This window comes from Nerophis ophidion, linkage group LG16, assembly GCF_033978795.1.
Source record: "Nerophis ophidion isolate RoL-2023_Sa linkage group LG16, RoL_Noph_v1.0, whole genome shotgun sequence".
In the NCBI taxonomy this organism is placed as follows: Eukaryota; Metazoa; Chordata; class Actinopteri; order Syngnathiformes; family Syngnathidae; genus Nerophis; species Nerophis ophidion.
The window spans coordinates 8050521-8076554 of NC_084626.1; the positions used below are offsets into that span (position 1 = coordinate 8050521).

The 26034-nt window shown below is 39.6% G+C and overlaps 1 protein-coding gene across 3 annotated transcripts in view; it reads right to left on the bottom strand.

Annotated features, from left to right (window-relative positions):
* LOC133570037 (sodium-coupled neutral amino acid transporter 3-like) overlaps window positions 1-26034 on the bottom strand; it is a 171395-nt gene that overhangs the window by 55535 nt on the left and 89826 nt on the right. For all 3 annotated transcript variants that reach the window (XM_061922672.1, XM_061922670.1, XM_061922671.1), the window contains 3 exons: window positions 19129-19202; window positions 9989-10081; window positions 9757-9838 (listed from right to left, as the gene is read on the bottom strand). In XM_061922672.1, the coding sequence (XP_061778656.1) occupies window positions 9757-9838; window positions 9989-10081; window positions 19129-19202 (249 nt within the window). The remainder of the gene's footprint in view (window positions 1-9756; window positions 9839-9988; window positions 10082-19128; window positions 19203-26034) is intronic.

Below are 26034 nucleotides of genomic sequence, written 5' to 3' on the forward strand. Positions count from 1 at the left end.
AAAAAATAAAATAAGCCACTGGGAACTGATTATTATTGGTTTTAACCCTTTTGAAATGGTGATAATGTTCCCCTTTAAAGCCACAAGCAGCACCAAACCAGTCCCAGAGTCCCTGGCGGGCCATGCCTTCCCACAGATTCAGCCGTGCCCGCCATGGGCTTTTTTCTACATCGGAGCAGGGAAAAAAAGGGCAATATTTAAACAGAAGAGAGTTGGGTCGAAGATAATACCCAGATTCTTTACAGAGTCGCCTTGTTTAATTGTTTGGTTGTCAAATATTAAAGTTGTATTATTAGATAGAGGCCGATGTCTAGCAGGACCGATATTCAGCATTTCCATTTCTTTGGCGTTGAGTTGCAAAAAATTAGCGGACATCCATTGTTTAATTTCATTAAGACACGCCTCCAGCTGACTACAATCCGGCGTGTTGGTCAGCTTTAGGGGCATGTAGAGTTGGGTGTCATTAGCATAACAGTGAAAGCTAACACCGTATTTGCGTAAGATGTCACCTAGCGGCAACATGTAGATGCTGAGCAGTGCAGGGCCAAGGACCGAACCCTGGGGAACTCCACACGTTACCTTAACATAGTCCGAGGTCACATTGTTATGGAAGGCGCACTGCATCCTGTCAGTAAGATAAGAGTTAAACCAAGACAAGGCTAAGTCTGACATAATTCGTTTTTTGATACGCTCTAATAAAATATCATGATCAACGGTATCGAAAGCAGTGCTAAGATCGAGGAGCAGCAATATAGATGATGCATCAGAATCCATCGTTAGCAATAGATCATTAGTCATTTTTGCCAGGGCTGTCTCTGTAGAGTGATTTGCCCTAAAACCGGATTGAAAGGTTTTACATAGATTGTTAGACGGTAAGTGTTCATTTAACTGCTCTGCAACAATTTTTTCAAGGATTTTTTAAATAAATGGAAGGTGAAACACCGGTCGGTAGTAAGGAGAGGATGAATAACCGATTTTTTGAATGCTAGTGGAACAGTGCCAGAGGAAAGTGATACGTTTATAATATTTAGCACTGATGGACCTAATAATACAAAAAGCTCCTTGATAAGTTTCCCAGGAAGTGGGTCAAGTAAACATGTTGCTTGTTTTATTCCATTTACACATTGTAAGAATTCTTCTAATGTTATTTCCTCAAAACGAGAGAAACTATTTTGGAGGGCAGTATCCGCCGTATGTACAGTCGTATCTGTGTTAATAGTACCCAGTTGTAGCTGGGACGCATTGTCTTTAATCTCCTTTCTAATGACTTCAATTTTCTTATTAAAGAATTGCATAAAACCATCTGCTGAGTGGGTGGAGCTACTGGAAGGAGTCCCTTGTTGGGTTAGCGAGACTACCGTACTAAACAAAAATTTAGGATTGTTTTTATTAAGGTCGATGAGATTTGAGTAATATTTATCTTTAGCTAAGGTAAGCATGCGTTTATAAGTTATTAAACCAGCACTCCATGCTTGATGGTGCACCTCAAGCTTAGTTGTGCGCCATTTGCGTTCCAGCTTTCTATATAATAATTTCTGAGCTCTAGTTTCTTCTGTAATCCATGGGGTACGCCTTTTTGGAGCCTTTTTTAACTTCCGCAGTGCTATACTATCAATGGTTTCGCGCAGGGCGCTGTTAAAGTTGTTAGTGAGATTATCAGTAGAGCCCACATACTTTGGGAATGGTACCATTACCGAGGGCTAGTAGGTCAGCAAGAGTTGTCGTTGTGGTAGCATTAATGTTGCGGCTGCTATAGCAATTATTATTATTATTAGTTTGCCGAACATGAGTCTGAACCTCGAATTTTATAAGGTAATGATCGGACATTACTTTAGTATACGGGAGTATCATAACTTTGGAAACGGTGATACCCCTGACAAGCACTAGGTCTATCGTATTACCGTTGCTATGCGTGGGTTCATTTATTATTAGTGTAAGACCACAGCTATCAATTATAGTCTGGAGCGCCACGCACGGTGGGTCCGATGGGGTATTCATATGGATATTAAATTCCAACATTATAATTATATTATCGGCGTGCGTCACTAGATCAGCAACAAACTCTGAGAATTCATTGATAAAGTCCGAATAAGTTCCTGGTGGGCGGTAGATAACAGCCAGTTATTGAGGCAGCGGTGTGACAGACCTCATAGTAAGCACTTGAAATTATTTATATTTATTATTTATGTGAGGACTAAGGTTAAAGTTTTTGTTGTCTATTAGTGCGACCCCCCTACCCTTTTTAAGTGGACGGGCAATATGCGCATACATATAATTAGGTGGATATGCCTCATTAAGCACAAAAAAGTAGTCTGGTTTAAGCCTTGTTTCGCTGAGACCGATGACGTTAAGATTGTTGTCTTTGATGACCTCGTTAACTAATAACGTTTTGGGAGACAATGATCTTATGTTTAAAAAGTCTATATTATAGGTAGTGGGCTGTTTTAGGGAATTTTTGATCAAATTATCCGTAGTAGCAATATTAATAATGTTGTGTTTATTATGCGTAGTGCACTTAAAATAACTACGACCATATCTAGGAATTGATATGACAAGAATTTTCCGATTGTTTGTTTGGTGCTTTGATAAACTGTACGCATCATAATTTGCCACCTCAGTAGAACACATGTTCCGATTGTTTGCTTGGTGCTTTGATAAACTGAACGCATCATAATTTGCCACCTCAGTAGAACACATGTCCAACTCTAAAACAGTCAAAGCAAAAAAAACTTGTTCTAACTTAACTGACTCCTTACCTAGACCTGTAGGCTCATGTCTTCCTTTTAAATCCAGCTTCAGGATGGAGGGAAGCGGTGTTCTGTGGGGATTAGCCTTTTGCTTTGTTTTTAGCCCCGCTCGGCATTCGCGTTTCTGCTTCCGATCACACCGCTTGCGTCTGTTTTTTTTGACGGCCTCCGCTGGTACTCTACTCCGCTGCTTCACAGGCCGCTGGATGTAGCCGGCGAAGTATTCCCATGCTAGCTAGTAGGTCCAGCAAGCACGCGTCTTTCAGTCCAAAACAGCCCGATCTATCCACATCCAGAATTGTCTGGCGGTCGTAAGTGATCACGGAGTGTCCACGCTGTAAGCCAGCCGTGAAATTTGCAGAATTGTACGGTATTTTTGCCAAATGTTCCATTTTTACCAGGAGCTTCTCTGCGCCGCAGCCCATCCGGGCGCCGCCATCTTAAATTTAAGAATGATAGCCAAGCTTGTCAAATGCCTTTCCCCCTTTAGATGAGGAAGTCATTAATCCCGCCAAAAACAAAACCAAAATGTGTGGCTTTAACATTTTCTTTATCGTATTATGTGTACAACTGGGATTAAGTAAAGACGACTCTGTCAGGCATTCCCCTGACAGTTTGTCTATGTTTTAGTTTTTTCCTCTGCATTTGTCTTTGTTTCCTCTGTGTTTAGTATCTCCTGTCTTTAGTTCCTGTCAAGTGCTGTTATTTTGGTTCAGCTTCCTGTTTGTCTCCCTGTGTGCTGTTGTCACCTCATCTGCGGCTGATTGGCACTTGGCCACACCCGTTGTCAATCAGCCTGCTCCTATTTGTACCCAATGTGTCTTCCAGTCAGTGCTGGATTATTGTTGTTGCCACTGTCGTTCTTGTGTCTTTGCTACCTAACGTGTCTGGCATCGTTACAGCTACTACCTGTCGTGCTACATTTTGTCCTGGTCGTCGTAGCGGTAAGCTGTTCTTGTTAGCCATTAGCTGTTTTCAGTTTTTCTGTTTGCTACCCACTAGCTTCCATGCTAAAGTTCCTTTTTGTTTTCTGGCTCCCAGTGCTAGCTCCCTTAGTTTGTTATTCCGCCCACGTGCGTGCTTTTTGTTTATGCCGTTTTTTTGTTCTTATTCTAATATTTTATATTAAATCATGTTTTTTCATTCAATCCCTGCCTCCTTCTCTGCATCTTGCGATTCATCACCAAATAACTCTGACAGACTCATTTGATTTTTACTCCTATGATGCCATCAGCAGCAGTCATCGATCGTGACATCACAACTATTAACTTGCTACTACAAGAGCGCGCATCGATCACTAAACTTTCACTGCTTTCTCTGTTCACAACTGATACTTACATACCTACAAAAACTTTATATTCGTTGTTATCAAAACAATTGGTGTTTCAAATTATTTAAGCATGTATTGTGTCCGAAAAATTGAAGAGTTGTTCATGTTAATGGTATTAAAGAGGTTGCAAACAACTGTTGTTGATCCAATGTTGAGGTGCTAAAACCTTTTTCTTGTTTATAAGCTACATACAATAATAACTGTTTTTGTTCATGCACATAATACATATTAATCAAGTCTTTGAATGTATTCATTAAATCAATTTATTCTTGGGTGCCAAAAAGTGATCCAAAGTAATAATTTGAAATTGACACATCTCATCTGTGCATCAATTATTAATTTACCCCAAGATACTTACAGTTATGATAATAAAGTACATACAGGGCTGTTTACTTGTTGAAGTACCCTTTATAAAGCTGAACTCTACCCCAAACGACAACTCATGGTTACCATCTCTAAAGAGTAGTCTCGTAATTTATGCACAGATGAGTTGTGTGAATATCAAAATATTACTTTGAATTGGCAGGCAAAAATACATTGATTTAATGAATACATCCAAACACGTTATCAGTAGATGATCCAAGATGGCGGCGCGCATGGACGCGACGTCCCAGGCTCTTCCCTTAGGTGTATTGTTTTTATTGTTTATATATAGTTTATTACTAGCCCAGTCACCAACTTGCTTGGCGAAGGTTATGTACAGGCGAAACGATTTGTTGGAGCTTGGATTGCGGTCTGAGCAGGCTATTTCGGTGGATTTTACGAGCCGACACAACATCCTGGAGTAGCTAGCACATAGCCCTGGAGCTCCATGGCTACCGTGCCTGGCAAGGCGGAGGCGGAGGCGAAGACGCTGTGGCCAAAAGGGCGGCGTGTTAGCCGGACTAAAAATGAACCCAAACAGATTGGCGATACCAAGTATACTCCTGGCTAATGCAAGATCGCTCGCTCCTCATGGTGAAGAGGCCAGGATGGACGAGGTGAGGCTCCGTGTAGCACAAAACACCGTGATGGACAGCCGCGCCCTATTGTTTACGGAAACCTGGCGTCCTCAATTCCAGACGCTAGCATGGAGCTAACCAGTCATAGAGCACACAGACAGGACAAAAACGCAGAGTCTACCGGCAAGCGGTGTGGGGGTGGATTGCTAACCTACCTAAACAACAACTGGACTTCAGATTTAAAGGTAGTTAACAGCCACTGTTCCCATGATCTGGAATATGATACAGTTAAATGCCGACCCTTCCATCTAGCCAGGGAGTACTCTGCTGTCCTGATCACAAACATGTATATAGCTCCCGATGCTAACGCTACCACGGCGCTAGCTCTGCTGCACGATACAATCAGTGCACAACAGAACAAATATCCTGACGCAGTTCACATCATAGCGGGGGACTTTAAGCATGTCGACCTGAAAAAAGTGCTTCCCAAACGTCATCAGCATGTGAAGTGTGCTACGAGGGAAGCTAACACACTGGACAAAGTCTATTCCAACAAAAAAAATGGATATAGAGCCAAACAACTTCCCCAATTAGGCAAGTCTGGCCACATGTCCCTGCTCCTATTACCAGTTTACATACCAATAAGGAGAAGTGCTCCTATCACAACCAAAACTGTCAAAGCATGGCCGGAGGGAGCCATGGAACACCTGCAGGACTGCTTTGATACAACAGACTGGTCAGTTTTTGAAAACTCAGACTTGGAGCAGTACACAGAAGCGGTCCTGGGGTACATTAAACACTGCATAGACACTGTCACAGAGGACAAGCGCATCCGGGTCTACCCCAACAGGAAGCCCTGGATGACAATAACAGTCCAGTGCTTACTCAAAGAGAGAGACAGTGCCTTCAAAGCGCAGGACCAGACACTCTACAGTGCTGCCAGAGCCAACCTGAAGAGAGGTATCAGAGAGGCCAAAGCCGAGCACAGGAGGAAAATGGAAGACCACCTGCAGAGCAACAACACCAAGAAGGTATGGAAAGGAATAAAACACAGGGCCAACTTTAGACTCAGTAACTGGCTGACGGCGACGCCTTTCGAGCGGGGGAGTTAAACAGCTTCTTCGCCCGATTCGAGAGAAAAACACCTGCAGCCGTCACAACACCCCCATCTAACACCCACGGCAGCTGCACCCTAATACTGGAGGAGCATGAGGTGAGACGCACGTTGAGGGCAGTGAACCCAAGGAAGGCTATGGGCCCAGATGGGGTCCCGGGACAGGTACTGAGGGATTGTGCAAACCAGCTGGCCGGAGTATTTACTAAGATCTTCACCCAGTCCTTCTCTCAGGTCGTCATCCTAGCATGCCTGAAGACTTCCACAATAATCCCGGTGCCGAAGAAGAACTCCATCAGATGCCTGAATGACTACCGTCCAGTTGCACTTACACTTATAGCCATAAAGTGCTTTGAGAAGCTGGTACGGACCCATATTACCTCAGACCTGTTGGCTCTACAGAGCCAACAGGTCCACAGAGGACGCCATCGCCACAGCCCTACACTCCTCCCTGGGTCACCTGAAGATGGGGGGAGCTACGTGCGGCTGCTTTTTGTGTATTATAGTTCGGCATTTAACACCATTATACCTGATAGACTGGTGTCCAAACTGTCAGACCTGGGTCTATCGAACTCCATCTGCATGTGGATCAAGGACCTCTTATCCAACCGCCCCCAGAGGGTGCAGTTGGGTCGCCACATGTCATCTAGCCTGAACCTCAGCACCGGCTCTCCACAAGGTTACGTGCTGAGCCCCCTTCTCTACTCCATCTACACATACGACTGCAAACCTGCCCACTCCAACAACTTCATCATCAAGTTTGCAGACGACACCGCCGTAGTGGGACTCATCTCGGAGGGAGACGAGGCTGTATATCTGGACGAGGTGGAGAAGCTGTCGGATTGGTGCACAGTTAAAAACCTGGCCCTGAACACCTCCAAGACCAAGGAGCTGGTCATAGACTTCAGGAGGAATAAAACGAACATCCTGCCCCTGATCATCAGCGGTGACTGCGTGGAGAGGGTCTCCGACTTCCGCTTTCTGGGAGTCCACCTGGCCGACGACCTATCCTGGAGCACCAACACCACAACTACCATCAAAAAGGCACACCAGAGACTGCACTTCCTGAGAATTTTCAGGAACAGCCACGTCTCTCAGGAACTGCTGGTGTCCTACCGGTGCTCCATTGAGAGCATCCTGACCTACTGCATCTGCGTGTGGTTCAGCAGCTGCACGGCCGCAGTGAGAACGGCGCTCCAGAGGGTCATAAAGACCGCCCAGAAGAGCATCGGATGCCCCCTCCCCTCCCTGGCTGACCCGTACAGCTCCCGCTGTCTCAGGAAAGCACACAGCATCCTGAAAGACCCATTCCACCCCGGGCAATGCCACCTAGAACTGCTAGCCTCGGGCAGACACTATAGGCTGCTAAAAGCTGGCAAAAATAGACTAAAAAACAGCTTTTACCCAACAGCCATAGTAGCATTAAACAGGCACCGAGTGAGCACAATACGTCCATCATGTCCTCATGTGTCATCCATCCATTTACTACCGCTTATTCCCTTTTTGGGGTAGCAGGGGGCGCTGGCGCCTATCTCAGCTACAATCGGGCGGAAGGCGGGGTGCACCCTGGACAAGTCGCCACCTCATCGCAGGGCAAACACAGATAGACAGACAACATTCACACTCACATTCACACACTAGGGCCAATTTAGTGTTGCCAATCAACCTATCCCCAGGTGCATGTCTTTGGAAGTGGGAGGAAGCCGGAGTACCAGGAGGGAACCCACGCATTCACGGGGAGAACATGCAAACTCCACACAGAAAGATCCCGAGCCTGGATTTGAACCCAGGACTGCAGGACCTTCGTATTGTGAGGCAGACGCAGTGAAGCCCTCATGTGTCATGTCTTTTAATATTTTTATTTTTTTTCGGACTATAATGTGCAATAATGTTATATGTATCTGCGTATATATATGCATATGTATGCATATATGCATGTATGTGGATATATATATAGAGATACATCTTATTTCTATCTTTTTTTACTATTTATATTATTATGTTGTAAATGCACCTTAACGGATGTGCTCCAATTTCGTTGTTCTTTGAACCTGTTCACTGCAATAATGACAATAAAACTGTATTCTATTCTATTCATTATTTATGTGCAAATATTGTATCCAGCTTTTAAACAAGAAAAAAGGTTTTAGCACCTCAACATTGAATCAACAACAGTCCTCTACAACCTCATAATTACCATACAAATGGCTACTCTTTAATTTTTTGGACATTTCATGGCTTGAATAGTTTGAAACACATAGCGTTACATTAACCACAAAAATAAGGTGTTTTTCTTACCCATAGCAATCAGTTGTGGACAGACAAAGCAGTGCAGCTTTCAGCACGTGGCGGGAAAACATTTTTGGCAGGTGCCCCCCTGAAAATATTGAATGCCCCCCTGAAATATTTTGTCCGTACCACACTAAAATGAACCTGATATCAAATAGGAAGAGGCCCCATCACACTATGACACAGCAAACAGCAACATATGCACATACTGTACACAATGCAAAAACTAAAAACAAATCAATGATTGAAATGACAAACTTGCCATCCATACAACACACAGTTCTTTTGACAAGAAGATTGACAGCCATCGAAGCACATTCAATCTCTTTATCAAGCAGAAGTAACACAATCTGGTGAAAAGATTCAAAAGAGCTGGACACACTGCTGCTGCTAACGCCTTAAGCTAACAAACACAGCTCCATTGAAATCCCTCGATGATGTCACAACTCACTTAACAGCACAGACACATGCAAATGCAGATTTTGAAGTATTTTGTAGGTAACTTAATTACTTTCCCCAGAAATTAATTACATTTATTAAAGAGTAATTTCGTGAATAATTCAAATACTTAATGAGTAACTTTAATTAATTACTCTTTAAAAGTAATTTTAAAGAATTTTATGACATTTGGATCACAGAAAAATGGACGAAAGCTAAAAAAGCTGCAAGTTGCAATACCGCTATGAGGCATTGACTACAGCTAAAATAACAAAACAAAATAGCAGCCAGATATGACATACACCTACTGTGATTTCATCCCCCACTGTTTTTTTAATAAACTGGCCCCTCCATGCTCATTAGAATTGCTGTCTCTTTTTTCTCCTGTGAGATGACTGAGGTCATGTGAGCTAGAAGAACTAAACAAGACAGAGCAGTTGCAGGACCCTAACTGTTGAACTCTATCCCTGCAAATTTAAAACTGAAGGATTACAGATTAAAGAATCTGTCTTTTAAATCAGCTTTGATAACACATGTTTATGTACTGGATTTAAAAAACAATCTGAACTACACTTTTCAAGACTTTTTAGTAATTTTTTAAATATGGTATTTGCTTTTATTAGCTATTTCCATTTTTTTAAAAACCTGTCAGAGTTTTTTTAATTTATTTTATCAATCAATTTATTAGTTGAATGTTGTAATTTTTTAAAACTTTTACAGCACTTAATGGCAGTTTGGCTGTTGTTTTAAAGGTGCTTTATAAATAACCCTTGATAATGACAAAATAAATTCACTACACTGCTACCTTTAGATATTTACGATTTACAAGGCAAAATGGTCATCTTTTCACCAATAATGTGACGTAAAAGGATTGGATGCCATGCACTCTTTACTTACCCTGCAGGCTTGTCCACCTTGAGGAAGGCCTGAATGACCAGTGGGAACTCATACTTGACAATATACATGTAACTGGACATGGCTGTGGAATGTGAATAGACACACAGTTAAACGCTAAATATTGTAGAACACACCAAAACAAAACAAAATCTATGTCAGGAGATGTCACACACTTGTTTTTTTTACGTTTGTATTTTACTGTATGTGTGAGGATCGCAGCATGTGACCTCACCTCCGATGTTCTGCAGCGTGATGGCGATACCTGCCGCCATCTTCCCAGGAGTGCCAAATGCTCTGTAGCCAAGCTGCTCATAAGCCCGGATACCTTAAACACAGTCGACGCATGAAATACACGCAATGTCCACAAATCACACAGTAAATCAGATGCTTTCAAAGTGTAGCCTTCTCTCAGAAAACATTAAACAGCTGCCTTCTGCCTGACTCCCCAAAAAACCCCAATAAAAGATTTTTGGAGGGGCCTATTTTGTTTTTTGTGTATATTTTGATTATAGATATAACAATACATTTATTATATACCTTAAGCTTTTTAGCAGGTTTGCAGCATTTGTCTTTATTTTTCACAGGCTGCTGTAACTCCCCTGAGGTCTTCTGGGGCAAGCCTGCCTCAGACTTTAAAAACAACACATTGCAATTCTGTTCCCTCCTATATATACTGTTCATGTTGTTTTTACTTGCAATGCTATTTTAAAATGATCATGCTAATACAGTTAAAATATTAGTTATCAGAGTCAATTAACACCTTTTTTGAATACGCATGTTGCATTGTTCAGTGGCGCGTCTAGGATCTGACCTGAGCTGGCACGTGCGAATCTGATCTGATACCCCAGGTGCCACCCACTCAGAGGCGGAAAAATCTCAACAGTGTTTTCAAACTGTGGCCCCTAGTAGTGCGCCAAACAATTGCTTAATTCAGGGGTCCCCATACTACAGCCGACGGATTGTCCTAAGAGAGACATTGGAATTTGGTATACCACCCAATGGCTGAAGTCCACAGTGATCATTATTAAATACCACGTACAGTACAGGTCAAAAGTTTGGACACACCTTCTCATTCTATGGGTTTTCTTTATTTTCATGACTATTTACATTGTAGATTGTCACTGAAGGCATCAAAACTATGAATTAACACAGTAATTTTTTATTTTTCCTGAGGGAAATCTTCTGAAGGAATCAATACATTACTATCTATCCATCTATCTATCTATCTATCTATCTATCTATCTATCTATCTATCTATCTATCTATCTATCTATCTATCTATCTATCTATCTATCTAAAAAAGTCTGCGGGCTATTGAGCGTTTTCCGTTCGGGCTCCAGTACTCTGGAATGCCCTCCCGGTAACAGTTCGAGATGCTACCTCAGTAGAAGCATTTAAGTCTCACCTTAAAACTCAACTGTATACTCTAGCCTGTAAATAGACCTCCTTTTTAGACCAGTTGATCTGCCGCTTCTTTTATTTTTTCTCCTATGTCCCCCCCTCCCTTGTGGAGGGGGTCCGGTCCGATGACCATGGATGAAGTACTGGCTGTCCAGAGTCGAGACCCAGGATGGACCGCTCGTCGGGACCCAGGATGGACCGCTCGCCTGTGTATCGGTTGAAGACATCTTTACGCTGCTAATCCGCCTCCGCTTGGGATGGTTTCCTGTGGACGGGACTCTCGCTGCTGTCTTGGATCCGCTTTGAACTGAACTCTCGCGGCTGTGTTGGAGCCACTATGGATTGAACTTTCACAGTATCATGTCAGACCCGCTCGACATCCATTGCTTTCGGTCCCCTAGAGGGGGGGGGGGGGGGGGGTTGCCCACATCTGAGGTCCTCTTCAAGGTTTCTCATAGTCAGCATTGTCACTGGCGTCCCACTGGATGTGAATTTTCCCTGGGTGTGAGTTTTCCTTGCCCTTTTGTGGGTTCTTCCGAGGATGTCGTAGTCGTAATGGTTTGTACAGTCCTTTGAGACATTTGTGATTTAGGGCTATATAAATAAACATTGATTGATTGATTGATTTATCTATCTATCTATCTATCTATCTATCTATCTATCTATCTATCTATCTATCTATCTATCTATCTATCTATCTATCTATCTATCTATCTATCTATATCTACCTATCTATCTATCTATCTATCTATCTATCTATCCATCCATCCATCCATCCATCCATCCATCCATCCATCCATCCATCCATCCATCCATCCATCCATCCATCCATCCATCCATCCATCCATCCATCCATCCATCCATCCATCTATCTATCTATCTATCTATCTATCTATCTATCTATCTATCTATCTATCTATCTATCTATCTATCTATCTATCTATCTATCTATCTATCCATCCATCTATCTATCTATCTATCTATCAATCTATCTAGCTATCTATGTGAAGTTATGTACTTAACAAAAAAAGGTGAAATAACTGAAAAAAGGTTTTATATTCTAGTGTCTTCAAAATAGCCACCCTTTGCTCTGATTACTGTTTTGCACACTGTTGGCATTCTCTCGATGAGCTTCAAGAGGTAGTTACCTGAAAGGGTTTTCATTTCACAGGTGTCATAGTTTTGATGCCTTTAGTGACAATTTTACAATGTAAGAAGTCATGAAAATAAACAAAACACATTGAAATGAGAAGGTGTGTCCAAACTTTTGGCCTGCACTGTATTTTACACAAGTGTATAGTGCACAGACTCATTAGGTATTAATTTGGACAACCTTTCCAACTCAAGGTCCAATTAATGAAAAACAAACACAGAAGAGTAAAAATGTGTGATACAAAAACGAACAACTTGCCCACTGAGTTATGTGGACTTTGTAAAAATGTCTGTTTGTAGCTAATATATTTAATACACCCATTTAATCCATTGACTGATGAGTAATATGCAAAACACTCCACATTTTGACACATTTTAGTTGCTTGAGGGACATATATAAAAATGGATGGATGGCTAGATTTCTGATGGATTGCAAAACTTGAAGGAAGTCGTCAGGAAAGTAAACAAGGTAGAAATGGTTCACATACTCTTAACATTCAAAGTGTTAATCATTTATACTTCATATTGTAGTGCCGGGCAATCTTATCAGGCACGTACATATTGGCGGGCAATTTTAAGCGGTGCATTCGGCGCCCTTATATGTGGGTGGCAAGCATTTTTTCTTTGATTGACGATGACTGATGATGAGCACTCAGGTTCCAGACATACGTCCCTAAACGTAAGTCATTTTCGTTACAAACATATTTTTGTACACACGCGTCTTTAAAGTGTTTTCCTGCCAACAAAAGAACAGGCACATTTATCTGTTTTGAACAATAGTGAAATAACAAAAGATGGTGTGACTCAGTATAGGTAATTTATTTTGTTGTGCAAATACTCTCAAAGGCAAACTGTGTAATAATTTAAATTATTCTGTTACCAGCAGTAGTTTTAATGAATACCGAATCGGTTTAAATCTAAATAAAGGTTAATAAATAAATGTTACAATTCAGTGTGACCACATGACCACGGCTGGAGAAATACTTGACAGAAACATACTTGAGCACTACTGGACATTGAATCACCTGACCAGTGTACAAAACGGGCTTATTTTTCAGCGTATTTAAAAATCAATAAACTCGCATCAGCAATTAAAATATATCTTAATTGGTACTGTTTAAATTCAGATAATTGTTGAAAACATATTAAATGTGAAAAAATAAAGAAAATATTTGAACTAACAATTTGTAGCACCCACCCAACGCCGTATAAGCCAGTGGTACCGCTTGTAGTTCGTTGATTTGAGTGTAAGTGGCAGGCAAACCATCTCACTGCCGGAACAGCTTGCTATTTTCCAAGGTCGGCAACCTCGTCTCACAAGATCTAGTTCCTCTTTAAATATCCTTCTTGAAAATGGCCTTGAAAATACATATTTGCCATCTAATCAACATTTTGCTCTCTTTCTTTGTGGGTTAAAAAAAGTGAGTGATTTCTCTGCCATCCGGGTGTGGATCTGGTGCTATTTCCTGAGTTCGTTGATAATAACTTGTGATTGGATACTCACTTGGGAGTGACAAGTGAGTATCCAATCACAGTCGTGTTTAAAGTAAGGCTACCTAGATAGGCTACTGTCAACAACTCCTGATCTGATTGGCTATCGCAACCGTCTTTCAGCTGCCGCTACAGTTGATTCAGAAGAAATCCGGCAGAATTCATGCTGCGCTGGCAACAAACTAGGTGAAATCTGATTGAATAAAAGCTTTAATGAAAAAAAAACTCCGGAGCCTAATATGTCATGAAGAGATGTTGATGAATACTTGTATATATTTATGGAAAGTAAATTAACAAGAACATTACCTTTTTATTAATTTTTGATCATGATTTATGTTAGGGATAAGGGTTAAGTAACAGTTGGGGTTAGCGTTAGGGTTAACAATGTTACTTTATCAAAGAGGAAATGTGATATACTGCAATTACTATATTCCAATTCTTTAAAAAAAATGTTTGAATTTTGCACCAACTGTTGCAAGTTGTCTCACGTGATGTAATAGCTCAGTTCTTTGCAAATAGTGTTTAATGTCCACAATTGTCTTACAAGACGATTCACTCTATACTTGGTGGTGGTAACCATGGTACACTACTATATTAGCTCAAGGTGCTCCTGGAGTAGACTGACTATTATATGGGTGCCACCCCTAAGGAAGTAGGTGAAACCCTGTAAAAAATAAATAAATAAATAAAAAGTCTAGACACGCCACTGGTGCTGTTACACAATTTCACTGAAATTGTTTATTATGTGACCTTAACAGAACTTCAAGATGTATCACAAAGACAACACGGGTGTTGTTTTCTTCATTCAACAAAGACCTGATGTATAGCATCAGGGGTCTCCAAAATACCGGAAGTCTTCAGTGTGGCGCGTGAGACGTCACAAGTTTGATTAGAAGTTTGAACCACGGTGTATTTGAGCCTAAATAGATTACTCTGCAAATTAGTTTGAATTGGGAAGTATCTGCAGCACCCATGGGGAGGTTGATTGAATCACTAGTTAATAACAACAAGTTGACTTCCCCCTATTAACAGCATCAATATATATGAGTCGAACCAAAAAACTTTCCCCACTCTTGTGGTAAATTAACTATAACCAACAAATATAGTCAACACACAGTCACGCGCAACACACATCCTGCTCATTGTGGTGCTATGTAGACATTATGAAACAGTATATATAATTAAAATTATACATATATAAATCCATTGCAGTGCATGATGGGTAATATATGTAAAACACTTTCTCTACACTTCCCCATGTTTGGTGCATTCTAGCTGCTTGATATCTAAATTTATAGTTATAGTACCAATGATTGTCACACACACTAGGTGTGCTGAGACTATCCTTTGACCCATCACTCTCACCCCCTGGGAGGTGAGGGGAGCAGTGAGCAGCAGCGGTGGCCGCCCCCGGGAATCATTGTTTTGGTGTTTTTCTGATTGATTACAAAACTTACAAAAAAAGAACTGCACTTTTTTTGGAATCTTGCCTATCGTTCTCAATCATTATGAAAGACATGACGACAGATAGATTTTTTTTTAAATTATGCATGGGAGGTCCACTATTTCGCCCATAAAATCCAATAAATGATCATTCAAAAAACGGCAACAATACGTCATTTTCGTTTTGTGATTTGAATATTAACCCAGTATTAGTGACATTGTCATTTTATGCGCTAACTAACATAGATAAACTATTTATAGTGGCGCTGTGATCACAAGCCTGTGTACTATTTCGAAATTATCAATCAATCAATCAATCAATGTTTATTTATATAGCCCTAAATCACAAGTGTCTCAAAGGGCTGCACAAGCCACAACGACATCCGCAGTACAGAGCCCACATACGGGCAAGGAAAAACTCACCTCAGTGGGACGTCTATGTGAATGACTATAAGAACCCTTGGAGAGGACCGCATATGAGTTGTTTGTTGTAATATATTTATGTGCTTTGCTATGGAGTTTTTTTCTCTCTCCATACTGGGCCCCCTCAGTGTGAGATTGATTTTTTGTTTACTCAACATCCCCCAGTGTCTACCTTTTCCCCACCTTTTACGGGGCGCTGTGTGGCGACCCATCAGCATTCCTGTTCCGTAACCCTGTACAGCAGTGGTCCTCAACCTTTTTGTAGCTGCGGACCGGTCAACGCTTGATAATTTGTCCCACGGCCCGGCGAGGTGGGGTTGGGGGGTTTTTATTTATTTTTTGTCAAGAAAAAGGGAGGGTTTTTTTAGGTTGGTGCACTAATTGTAAGTGTATCTTGAGTTTTTATGTTGATTTAATAAAAACATTTAAAAAAAATAAATTAAAAAATTATTCTGCGGCCTGGTACCAATCGAGGTGATTGGGGACCACAGTGTTTGTTTGTCTAATCTTAAAGATGTTTGTGCTGAAAATAAAATGATGTACTTGTGCAATGACAATCAAGATCTATCCATCCGTCCATCTACCCCATTTTTTTTGTGAGGATTATGGTCATTCTTCTTCTAATTGGTAATACGGTATATGTACATCCTAGCAGTCCGCGTCCAGCACACAGCAGACACTGGACAGTAAGTGATGTTTTAGTATGTTTGTTGGCACTAATGAAGTCTGCAGTGAGTAATAATCAGTGATACAGAAAAGAAAAGCAAACATTGTGATGCGTTTTTAAATTAATGCACCACAAATGCATAAAATGACCAAAATATGTAAATGTTAAATGTTATCATAAATGTGCCCGTTACTACATTACATATATACTTACAATGGACTTTTTGGATTTTTTAAGGGCTTTATAGGGAGAATAGAGGCTACCCTGTAGGCTTTATTGTAAGCAGACTTTTGATTGCATTTATTACATTTTTAGACTGCAAAAAATAAAAAATAACATCCATTGTTATGTCTTCCATAATGATTGCGAATGATTGGCAAAATTCCCCAAAAAAGTGCATTAAAGTGGAAGTAGTTGAAGTTATGTAATGTTGTTTAGTTTGTTATAGCTTGCTTTAAGCAATGCAAACTGAAATGTTATTTTGCTACCAAAGATTGTTGTTACGCCACAATTACAATGCCCCGTTGTGTGGCAAAAAAAGTGTTGTAATGTGTGTATTTGGGTATGGATGTCTATGTATATGTGTGTGTCCAGAGTGTATGCCACTTTTTGCCCGATTGCAGCTACTTGTTTACATTGACAAATATATATATATATATATATATATATATACATATATATATATATATATATATATATATATATATATATATATATATATATATTGTGGAGTCTTACTCAAGCACCGCCTGACAGGTAGGCACCTCTCAGGGGAGGAGCCAGGGCATGGAGGCAGGGTGGAATACAGAAGCCAACGCCCCAGCCTTGGCTGTATCATTGAGGGGCGGTACATTCCCTGGTACCTGCTCAATCAGCCTGAAGTGCCATCAGATGTGCGACCAACTACAAACTGTTTTCAACTCCGCCTCATTCAGGTCTGGTTCTCCTCTGTGTCAAAGCAGGCGCATCAGTCGGCAAGTGAGACATTCACTAATTCCCCATTAAAGACATTATTATGGAAATGTTTTCTGATATTAGGTTTTCTGTTGTTTGATAGGCAATTACCTACAACATGTAAAAAAGTGTGTTGGGTGATAGATTGAGCGCCCCGGATGGGAGATATTTAATTTTGTTAATGGACATTTTAGGTTTGATACTTCCACACCCTGCCCTTCCTACAAAGACATGTGCAATAGATGCCCTTTTCGGCTTTTTGCAAACCCACTTGCGTGTCTGCGTGTCTGCGTGTGCGCGTGTGTGTGACTTTACATCCAGTCCGCTTTCGAAGTTTTTTTTTAGGCCAATGCGGTCCTAAAGTCAAAAAGTAGATGTGTGAGGTGTATTAGGGATGTTCCGATCTGATAATGATAAGATATCGTTTAGATATCGGCAAAACAATTCAAACGTATCTGCTTGCATTGAAATCTTTAATACAAGCAGTTCTGTAGCGTGTTTACTTATTGAAAGTTAATATCAAAATTTACTCCAATAAGCACACACGGTTGGTCTTTTTTTTCGATTTTAGTTAAGTCATTTACAAAGGGTAAACACTATAGGCTATTCGGAGCTAGCAGCGACACAACAGCCTAGCACACAAACTCGACATACGTAATAATAATTGAAAATTATTGCATTCTAAAACAGCACATTTGTCAAAACAAAAAAGTATCAAATAATTATAGTTGCATGTTGCTTTCACATGCAACATTCTCCAGAGCAGTTTATTAGAAAGTATCCAGTAACAAACGCAAAATTATAAACAATTATAAACATAGTGTGTCAAGTGTTTAACTTAGGCCTTGGTAATAAAAAGTAATCGATGTGATAAACCTTGTGTTTATCAACTTACCAAGGGTATTGGCCCTCTCATTGTTGGACTTTTTATTTATTTGCATACGATGTACAATATTAGGTAGGTTGATTGGCAACACTAAATTGGCCCTAGTGTGTGAATGTGAGTGTGAATGTTGTCAATCTGTGTTGGCCCTGCGATGAGGTTGCGACTTGTCCAGGGTGTACACCGCCTTCCGCCCGATTGTAGCTGAGATAGGAACCAGCGCCCCCCGCCACCTCAAAAGGGAATACGCGGTAGAAAATGGATGGAAGGATGGTACAATATTATGTTTTGGTTTACCTAAGTATTTCATTCAACACAGATGTTTTGCCTTTGAGAGGAAGCTCCAAATGTAGTTGTTTGACTATTATTTTACACAAAGTGAACCATTTATATTTGTTGTAAAACAATAATCTTATAAAGATGATAATTTTGCTAAGCGTAAGATGCAGTGAATGTTCATGCCATGTATGTTATCCCTGTAAGTTTTGGAATCTCCATTCAAAATACTAGTTTTTGAGCCAATAAAAGCAAACATTGTTTTGAATTATTGCTAACATTTGTATCTACTTGTGTCTTTGAAAAGTAAAAAAAAAAAAAGAAAATCAGTTTTGTGAAAAAAGTTTGGGCGTATAGCCCAGGCCTGTCTTAACTTTATGAATTGTTGCGGCCAATAGAGGTGTCGTCAAAACAAATGCGGCTTAAATTAAACACAGGATAAGTCCATTTGAGATGGTTGATAATAAATAGGTTAGTATTTTTTTAACCTACCATTGTTCTCTGTTGGATTAATTTCACTTCTTCAAACATGTTCTAACATTCCACACGACAACATAATACAAGTATAATTTGTGCTAATATATCGTATCTATACGGATATCAGCCAATACTCAAAGCTCCAATTGTACCGGGACACGGTGACACGCATAATGTACATGCAGCAAATAGTTGTTATACATACCTACGATACCAGAAGATTTAAGCAGTAAATGAATGGAATAAGATGAAAGAGCTGCCACCACTGTAAGGAGGACCCTGAAAAAAAAAAGATAAGAAATGGAATTATTGCCAGCTGTGCACTGTACTTAAAGTACCAATGATTGTCACACACACACTAGGTGTGGTGAAATGTGTCCTCTGCATTTGACCCATTCCCTTGGTCTCCCCCTGGGAAGTGAGGGGAGTAGGGATAACATCTGCGGAATGGTACTTCTAAGAATATTTAATTTGTTTTACATGCTTTTACTAGATTTATTATTTTCGCTGTAACCTGTTATATGTTCATTTTTGTCTTTTTAATTTCATCATTAGAGGAAAAGAAAACAAGAGAAAGCATTCACAGATGTTTTTCTACACCAAAATGTATCTATTTGTTAATATTGTGTGAATGCTCCAAAGCATTCACACATATGGTTTTGTACACCAAAATAAATCTATGTAGTATTATTGTGCAAATGCTCCAAAGCATTCACACCTATGGTTTTCTACACCAAAATTCATCTATTTATTATTATTATTGTGTGAATGCTCCAAAGCATTCATACGTTAGTTTACACCAAAAATGTATTGTGTGAAGGCTTTGGAGTATTAACTCGATAATATAGGCATATGTTTTTCAACACCAAAATTAATGTATTGTGTGAATGCTTTAAAACATTCAAACATATGTTTTTCTACACCAAAATTCTTCAATTTATTATTATTATTATTATTGTGTAAATGCTCCAAAGCATTCACACATGTTTTTCTACACCCAAATGCATCTACTTATTGCTTTCTACACCAAAATGTATTAATGTATTGTGTGAATGCTCCAAAGCATTCATACCAATATTTTTATACACCAAAATTCATCGTTTTGTTTTAAACGTATTAAAGCAAAGGTTTTCCTGCATCTATTTATTATTATTGTGTGGATGCTCCAAAGCATTCACACCAATGGTTTTCTACACCAAAATTCATCTGTTTATTGTGTGAATGCTCCAAAGCATTTACACATATGGTTTTCTACACCAAAATGCATCTATATATTATTATTGTGAAAATGCTTTAAATCATTCGCACATATGTTTTTCTACACTAAAATGCATCTACTTAATCTGTGAATGTTCCAAAGCATTCACACATATGTTTTTCTACACCAAAATGCATCTATCTATTACTATTGTGAAAATGCTCCAAATCATTCACATGCATGTTTTTCTACACAAAAATGCATCTATTTATTGTGTGAATGCTCCAAAGTATTCACACATATGGTTTTCTACAACAAAATTAATTAATGTATTGTGTGAATGCTCCAAAGCATCCGTACCAATGGTTTTCTACACCAAAATGCATCTATTTATTATTATTGTGAAAATGCTCCAAATCATTCACACATATGGGTTTCTAAACCAACATTAATATATGTATTGTGTGAATGCTCCAAAGCATTCACACATATGGTTTTGTACACCAAAATTCTTCATTTTTTTATTATCATTATTGTGTGAATGCTCCAAAGAATTTGCACATATGTTGTTCTCCACCAAAATGCATCTATTTATTGTGTTAATGCTCCAAAGCATTCACACATATGGTTTTCTACACCAAAATTAATGTATTGTGTGAATGCTCCAAAGCATTCATACCAATGGTTTTGTTCACCAAAATGCATCAATTTTTTATTAGTATTGTGAAAATGCTCCAAATCATTCACAAACATGGTTTTCTACATCAAAATTCAGCCATTCATTATTGTGAAAATGCTTCAAATCATTCACATATCTGGTTTTCCGCACCAAAATTGTTCAATGTATTATTGTGTGAATACTCCAAAGCATCCGCACATATGGTGTTCTTCACCAAAATGCATATATTTATTAATATTATTATTGTCATTATTATTATTATTATTATTAGTCTGCATATTTTGGCACGCTCTACCTCCCACATTTTTCATATGATTCAAACCGTTACAACTTCAAACTGTTCAGCCTATGTGGAATTTGTGGGCTTTCCCTTCAAAAAATTTCCAAGATTTCACAGAATTCCAGGTTTTCCGGGACATTTTTCCCATTCAAAATGAGTTGGCCATTTTTCAAACTTCCACCATTTTAATCGATGATCCCAAATGTCATATCTGTATAAATCCTTGCACCCCATTGAAGGAACAGTGGTTTTGTATTTTCATTTTATTCCTGTACAAATTCTTGACCAGGAATTTTAAAACCATTTTTGTTTTACGTCAGGCACGCGACCTGACAGGCTTGAGAGAGAGAACCTAATAATGTAACCTAACACACAATTAATTTACCGAGACATAATGCATAAAAACTCGAATGAACAATCACAAATGTCCTCGTAGCCTTGGAAGCTAACATGTCCTATGTGCGGAGATTGGATGACTTGGAGGCCACGGTGAAATCCCTAATTGCAAGAAGACCGCACGTCACCTTAGCGTGCTCAGCAGGAAGATTACTTTACCATACAGAACTCCAGTGAACTTCAGGAACTAGACAGGAGTCTGGCTCGACCGGAGAAGAGGAATGCAATGGTAATTAAGTGGGCATAATCCAACATGAATTACAATCTCATAAACCGATTTATTATACAAAATAGATTTTGTAAGTGTGTCCCATTTATCTCCTTTGCAAAATTGTGTTTTTACAGCAACATTTCCTTGAAACAAGGGAAGGGGCATATATAGAGGCAGCTATTGGTCGTACCCTATGCCGAGTGGCCACACATGATGTCCTTGCTTGGGGCAGAAGGTCTAAGTAGGCATTCCAAAGCCGGATCCTCTGCAAGATCATAACAGGTACAACAGTTCTATGCCAAACTTGATTCACGACGCTTTGATGTGTAACTTTACTTAATTTTGACTTCTACTTATGCGGCTTGTCTTAAGAACTTCCATACAAGTAAACTTTAAGTAGTCCATTGGACACACTCTCAAGTTCGCCCCACACAGACTATGTGTGTTATTTTGAGTGTGTTCACAATAATTAAATACATTTGAAATATTTCATTCACTTCTGGTGATTAAGATGTTTAGGGTTGGTGGTACAGGAATTGGTTAGGCTTTTGAAAATGTGTTCACAAACTTCTTGTGTTACAATGGTGTGTTCTGTTTGTTTTTAGGACGGTGGAGAAAGAAAATGGGCAGCAGAACACACCAAAACAGCACAATTTATTTTGGCAGTAATTTCCCCCCCTGCCCCCTTTTTATTGTAGTGCATACTTTTTATGAAGATTTTTTTTAGACATTGTCATTGCATTTGTAAGTACTTTTGTAAGTACATTTATTCCTCTTATTTACAATGTACATAACTGTTTTGTGAAATTTGTGTAGTTTGTTTTATAATACAGTGTAACTATCTCTCCTGCCAAATGTGTTAATTAAATATTGACAATATGCTCATGTACAATAAGTTACTAGTATTGAGTCTATACTACCATAATGTTTATGAAGGTTGTGGGGGTCAATACAACCAAGAAACAACGGTCACATAACATAATGCTAAACGTTCCAGGAACCAAAAACTACCCAAGAACAACTATTTGGGAACGTTATTTAGGGGTCAGGGGAACAATAGGTAATTTTCAAAGAATGTTAAATGTTACGTTCCAGGAACTGTAAAAATGTTTTCATTCGAAACAAATTGGAACCAAAGACAACCCAAAACGCAACCGTTAACGAACGTTAATTGCCCAAAGGCTAACGTAGTCACAACAATCAAGAAACCAAAAATGGTTAGCTGCGAAAACCTTCCTGTTTTTTGGTTAATGGGATTTTTTATGAATTGCAATGTGGTGAAGCCAATTGGCTTGAAATTGCAATTCTTTAAATGAATTGAATTGAAGACAGTACACCTGATGCTCACTATGTTTGTGAAGTATCTACGTATCGTATTGAAATTAAATGTTTGTTGTTTTTTGTAATTTTTCTCCATACCTCTTATCTGTTCAACTTTGCTGTTGGGCTGAAATCTATTCCAGTGGAATAACCCTGAATGGTGAACCACACCTAAAAGTTGGACATTTGTAAATGCTACATTGACCAGGAATCAAGCTCACGCCCGCAGCATGAAAGTCAGCTTTATGAACCGCTAGCACAAAAAAAAAAAGATTAAAGTTTTTAGCAGGCAAGTGCAATTCCTGCCTGACTAAGCCTCAAAAACAATGGAGGCACAGGGATCAGCCAGTCTAGAATGAGCAAAACTTTTCAAAGACAGCACAGTCACACACCTCAGCTCAAAATAAGAAGCTTTCTGCAAACGCTTGGGTAATTCCAGCAGGTATAGCTGCTTTGAAAAAACAAGCAAATCGTGTATTTTTAATTTGATTATCTTAAAATTGGTTTGCTGGTAAAAAGGATTGCAGTTGTTATGATCCGTTGCCCGGGTCATGTCATCTTTAGTTTATAATATCCTTAGTTTATTGTATATTTCTGTTTTCAAGAACCTCTTTAATTTTGTCAATTTCCATGGACACTGATTCCCTGCACCTGCCTCTGATTGGGGCCGTGTGTCTTGATTGGTAGAGTGGGTATGCCAGCGACTTGAGGGGTTTCAGGTTCGATTCCTGCTTCCGCCATCCTAGTCACTGCTGCTGTTGTGTTCTTGGGCAAGACGCAGTGCCACTCACACTGGTTTAAAATGTAGCTTAAAGGTGTAGATAATGGGTTTCACTAAGTAAAGCGATCTGTGCCTCTTGAGAAAAGCGCTATATAGATATAATTAACTTCACTATTTATACCTGCCTCACGCTGCACTCATCCTGGCAGCCTTGTTCACTTCATGTGACTCTTTGTGTTGGCTTCACGTTACGACTATTGTTTTCTAATGTCTGTATATTGCAATGCTAAATAATCCTCAAGCTTCACATGTGCATTCCCTGCGGCAAAACCTTCTACGTTATTTTGCCTTATTGGAAAAAATATAAATTTTACCTGCACACTGAGAAACGACCACCGGAAAACTATACGACCCAAACGCAACAGCAGTGTTGGCCCTTAGTTCAGTAGTAGATGTGGCGCAGCTCACCTTTACACGTTTAGTCCCACTGTCCTCTCAACGTCAATCAGAATCATTTGTGTGTGTGTGTGCGTGTGTGTGTGTGTGTGTGTTTGTGTGTGTGTGTGTGTGTGTGTGTGTGTGTGTGTGTGTGTGTGTGTGTGTGTGTTCTGGCAATGCTTACTTAATGGGGACATCGCTCTGTTTACACAGTCACCTTTAGGAAACTTCTGACGATATGGGGACCTAAAAACCGGTCCCCTAAAGGGAAACCTTTTTAAATAATAGCAAGATCCATTCTGAAGAGTGTTTTTTTAAGCTTGGTGTTTACTGAACAGTAAACGTGTTTAAAATCTAATTTGAACTTTTTTTTAAAATGGTCCTCAGTAGTCACAAACACATTTGTGTGAATTATGCAAAATTATTTAAATTTGGTCCCTATGAACCATATTAACTCTTTTTCCCTAGGGTCCCCAGTAAGTATGATCAGCACATTACTTCATCAATCCAGAGATTTAAAGACGTGTATGAGCTAACTGGACTGTGGCAATTTTACCTATTATTTTTTAATGCCTCCATGACCTGTTGAAAGGCTGGTCCCCACAAGTCATGATCCAAAACTTGGTCCCCATTCCAAATGATAACCTGTGTGTGTGTGTGTGTGTGTGTGTGTGTGTGTGTGTGTGTGTGTGTGTGTGTGTGTGTGTGTGTGTGTGTGTGTGTGTGTGTGCGTGCGTGCGAGCGACTGCGAGTGCAGTAGCACTTCCCCCTATGGAAGGCCTGAGCAATTATTTTGACTTGGGGGGGCCAAATTTAGAGAAAAAAAAATGTGTCAGGGGGCCGGTATATCTGATTTTTAGGAAGACTAATACAAAACCTCACAATAATGCCTGATTGAATGCTAAAAACTTTATCACAGACCGCCTTGAAAACGGAATGGAATTTTACATTATTTTACTGAATGAGACACCCAGAATGTACATGAAAATAAAGAATGTGGGGTTTACAATATTAACTATGAATGATAAAACATTGACTATTGACAACATTTGAATGTCAAACCCCCTCTTGATAACGCATTTTTACAAAAAAGCGAAACGCAACAAAAATGTGAAAAACAGCGAAATATGAATGCGAAGGGTAAAAAAAAACAAAAAAAAACACCTACAATCTGATACATCTCATATATCACAAAATTTTAAAACGTTGTTGTAAAAATCTCCTTCAGCTTCTGCACCTGACACCCCCATTTCACGCTCGACGCTCTGGAAACATTATGTGGAAATGCTCCCCACCCACACTGTTTGGTGCCTCGTCTGAGCTGCTCTGACATAGATTACCATATTAATGAGGATATCATACAAAAGCGCAGATTCCAGCCATTTAAATACTTTGTTTAGTTCAAAACTTACGGTCATTTGAATAATGGCAGGTACAGTTTCGATCTTAAAAATCTAAAAAAAATATTTGGGAATGTCTGGCGTGCCAGATTAAAAAGCTTAACGGTCCGCAGGCGGCCCCCGGGCCTTAATTTGCCCAGGTCTGACCTATGGGTTCCCCTGACAACAGCTGCCTTTATTCTATAGAACACCTATAATCACAATATTTCATGGCTTGATTACCAGCAATCAAGATGTGGCACATTCTCCTACACTCTCCGCTCTTCAGAAAGCAATAAAGCCCTCGGATAAAAGAAGAATAGAATAGAATACATGTATTGTCATTGCATATTAAGAACAACAAAATTGTGGAATACTGAAGGCGGAAGCTCCCATGCAGGGTGCTAACCATGATCCATCAGAATAAGAAACCCACACCTTTAGAGGTGTAAAGACAGCATAAGGAAGCAATAAAGTGTTGGAAAAGAG